This window comes from Sinocyclocheilus rhinocerous, unplaced genomic scaffold (genome assembly GCF_001515625.1).
Source record: "Sinocyclocheilus rhinocerous isolate Xijiao unplaced genomic scaffold, SAMN03320098_v1.1 scaffold26242, whole genome shotgun sequence".
Classification (NCBI taxonomy): domain Eukaryota; kingdom Metazoa; phylum Chordata; class Actinopteri; order Cypriniformes; family Cyprinidae; genus Sinocyclocheilus; species Sinocyclocheilus rhinocerous.
Window position 1 is genome coordinate 1 of NW_015626343.1, and position 1,359 is coordinate 1,359.

The 1,359-nt window shown below is 41.2% G+C and overlaps 1 protein-coding gene across 1 annotated transcript; it reads left to right on the forward strand.

The window, feature by feature from the left end:
* Positions 1-115: 115 nt before the first annotated feature.
* Positions 116-1,200, forward strand: LOC107711496 (uncharacterized; the record flags this gene model as incomplete). The annotated part of the gene is made up of 4 exons (XM_016516484.1): positions 116-322; positions 413-715; positions 987-1,025; positions 1,102-1,200. Coding segments are annotated over 4 exons (648 nt in total), but the record flags the coding sequence as incomplete, so codon positions are not given.
* Positions 1,201-1,359: the final 159 nt, after the last annotated feature.

Consider the following 1,359-nt stretch of genomic DNA (forward strand, 5'->3'; position numbering starts at 1 on the left):
ACAGGTCAAAAAATCAGTGCTGTGACGGGATATTCAGGAGGAAACATCATTATAAACTACAAATATGAGACGCTAGAAGAGAATTCTTTGATAGACATCTGTAAAACTGGAGTAGATCAATGTTTAACTCTAATAAACACTAACAGAGCAGCAGAATGGACACATGTCGGCCGATTCTCCATTCATGATGACAGATCTGCTCGTCTCTTACGTGTGTTTATCAGACAACTGAATGTGAATGATTCTGGAGAATATAAGATTGTAGTCAAAGTTTCTGAAGACTACAGTTTCTTCTCTGAGTTTCACCTGGACGTTAAGAAAGGTGAGCTGCTTTCATTCACTCATGCATTTGTTTCTGTGGTGAACTGATGAATCTGTTGTTTAATGTGAACTTGATTTGTCTCTCAAGCAGCTGATTGTTGTGAGAAGAGCATCAGTCTATTAGCTGCTGCAGGAGGATCTGTGAACATCAGCTGCAAATACCCACAATCCCACAGTGCTGATGTGAAGTTTGTCTGCAGGAGATCTGAATCTGATCTCTGCGCTGAAGAGACGTCTGAGGGACATATCCAGCTGTATGATGACAGAGAGCAGCAGCTCCTGACGGGAACCATCAGTCATGTGACTCAACAACATTCAGCTGAATACTGGTGTGGAGTTCAGTCTGATCAAGGACACAAGAGCTTCATCACACGAGTCCTCCTCAGAGTTACTGGTCAGCACTGATGAAACAAACCAGCCTCTCTTATGCTTTTATTTCAAGTTGGCAGTTTGTGGTTTTGTGTGTCAGCAAACATGTCTGATGGTTCAGTAATGTGTGAAAAACACCAGCGTCTTTAAAAGGAAGTGAAGTATCAGTGAGTGAGAAAATATACACATCTAGCACTCCATCTTACTGACACTTTACTGTGTTTTAGATGCAAACAGTCACATAATATCTACATCACCATCACCATCATCATCTTCATCTTCATCTTTCTCATCAGGAGAATCTCCACTGATCTCATTTGCGTCTCCTGTAACAGGTACAAACTCACTGATTTCTGTCAGTCGGTCAGTTTTGATCTTCAGAGTGATTGAGTGAATCTCTGGTGTTTGCAGGCTCTTCTCTGATCATCAGTGTGTCTGTGCTTCTGCTTCTGATCTTCAGTGTGATTCTGTTGGTGATCGTCTCTCTCTGGAGGAGGCGTCAGTCTCACAGTAAAACTCCTGCTCCTTTACTCCCTCCTACACATTTAGTTTCTTTAACAGGTTTTTGTATATATTTCTGATCAAGCTGGTCCATTAACATTCAAAGAGATGTGATAACTACAATGATCAAGCTGGTCCATTAACATTCAAAGAGATGTGATAATGTCT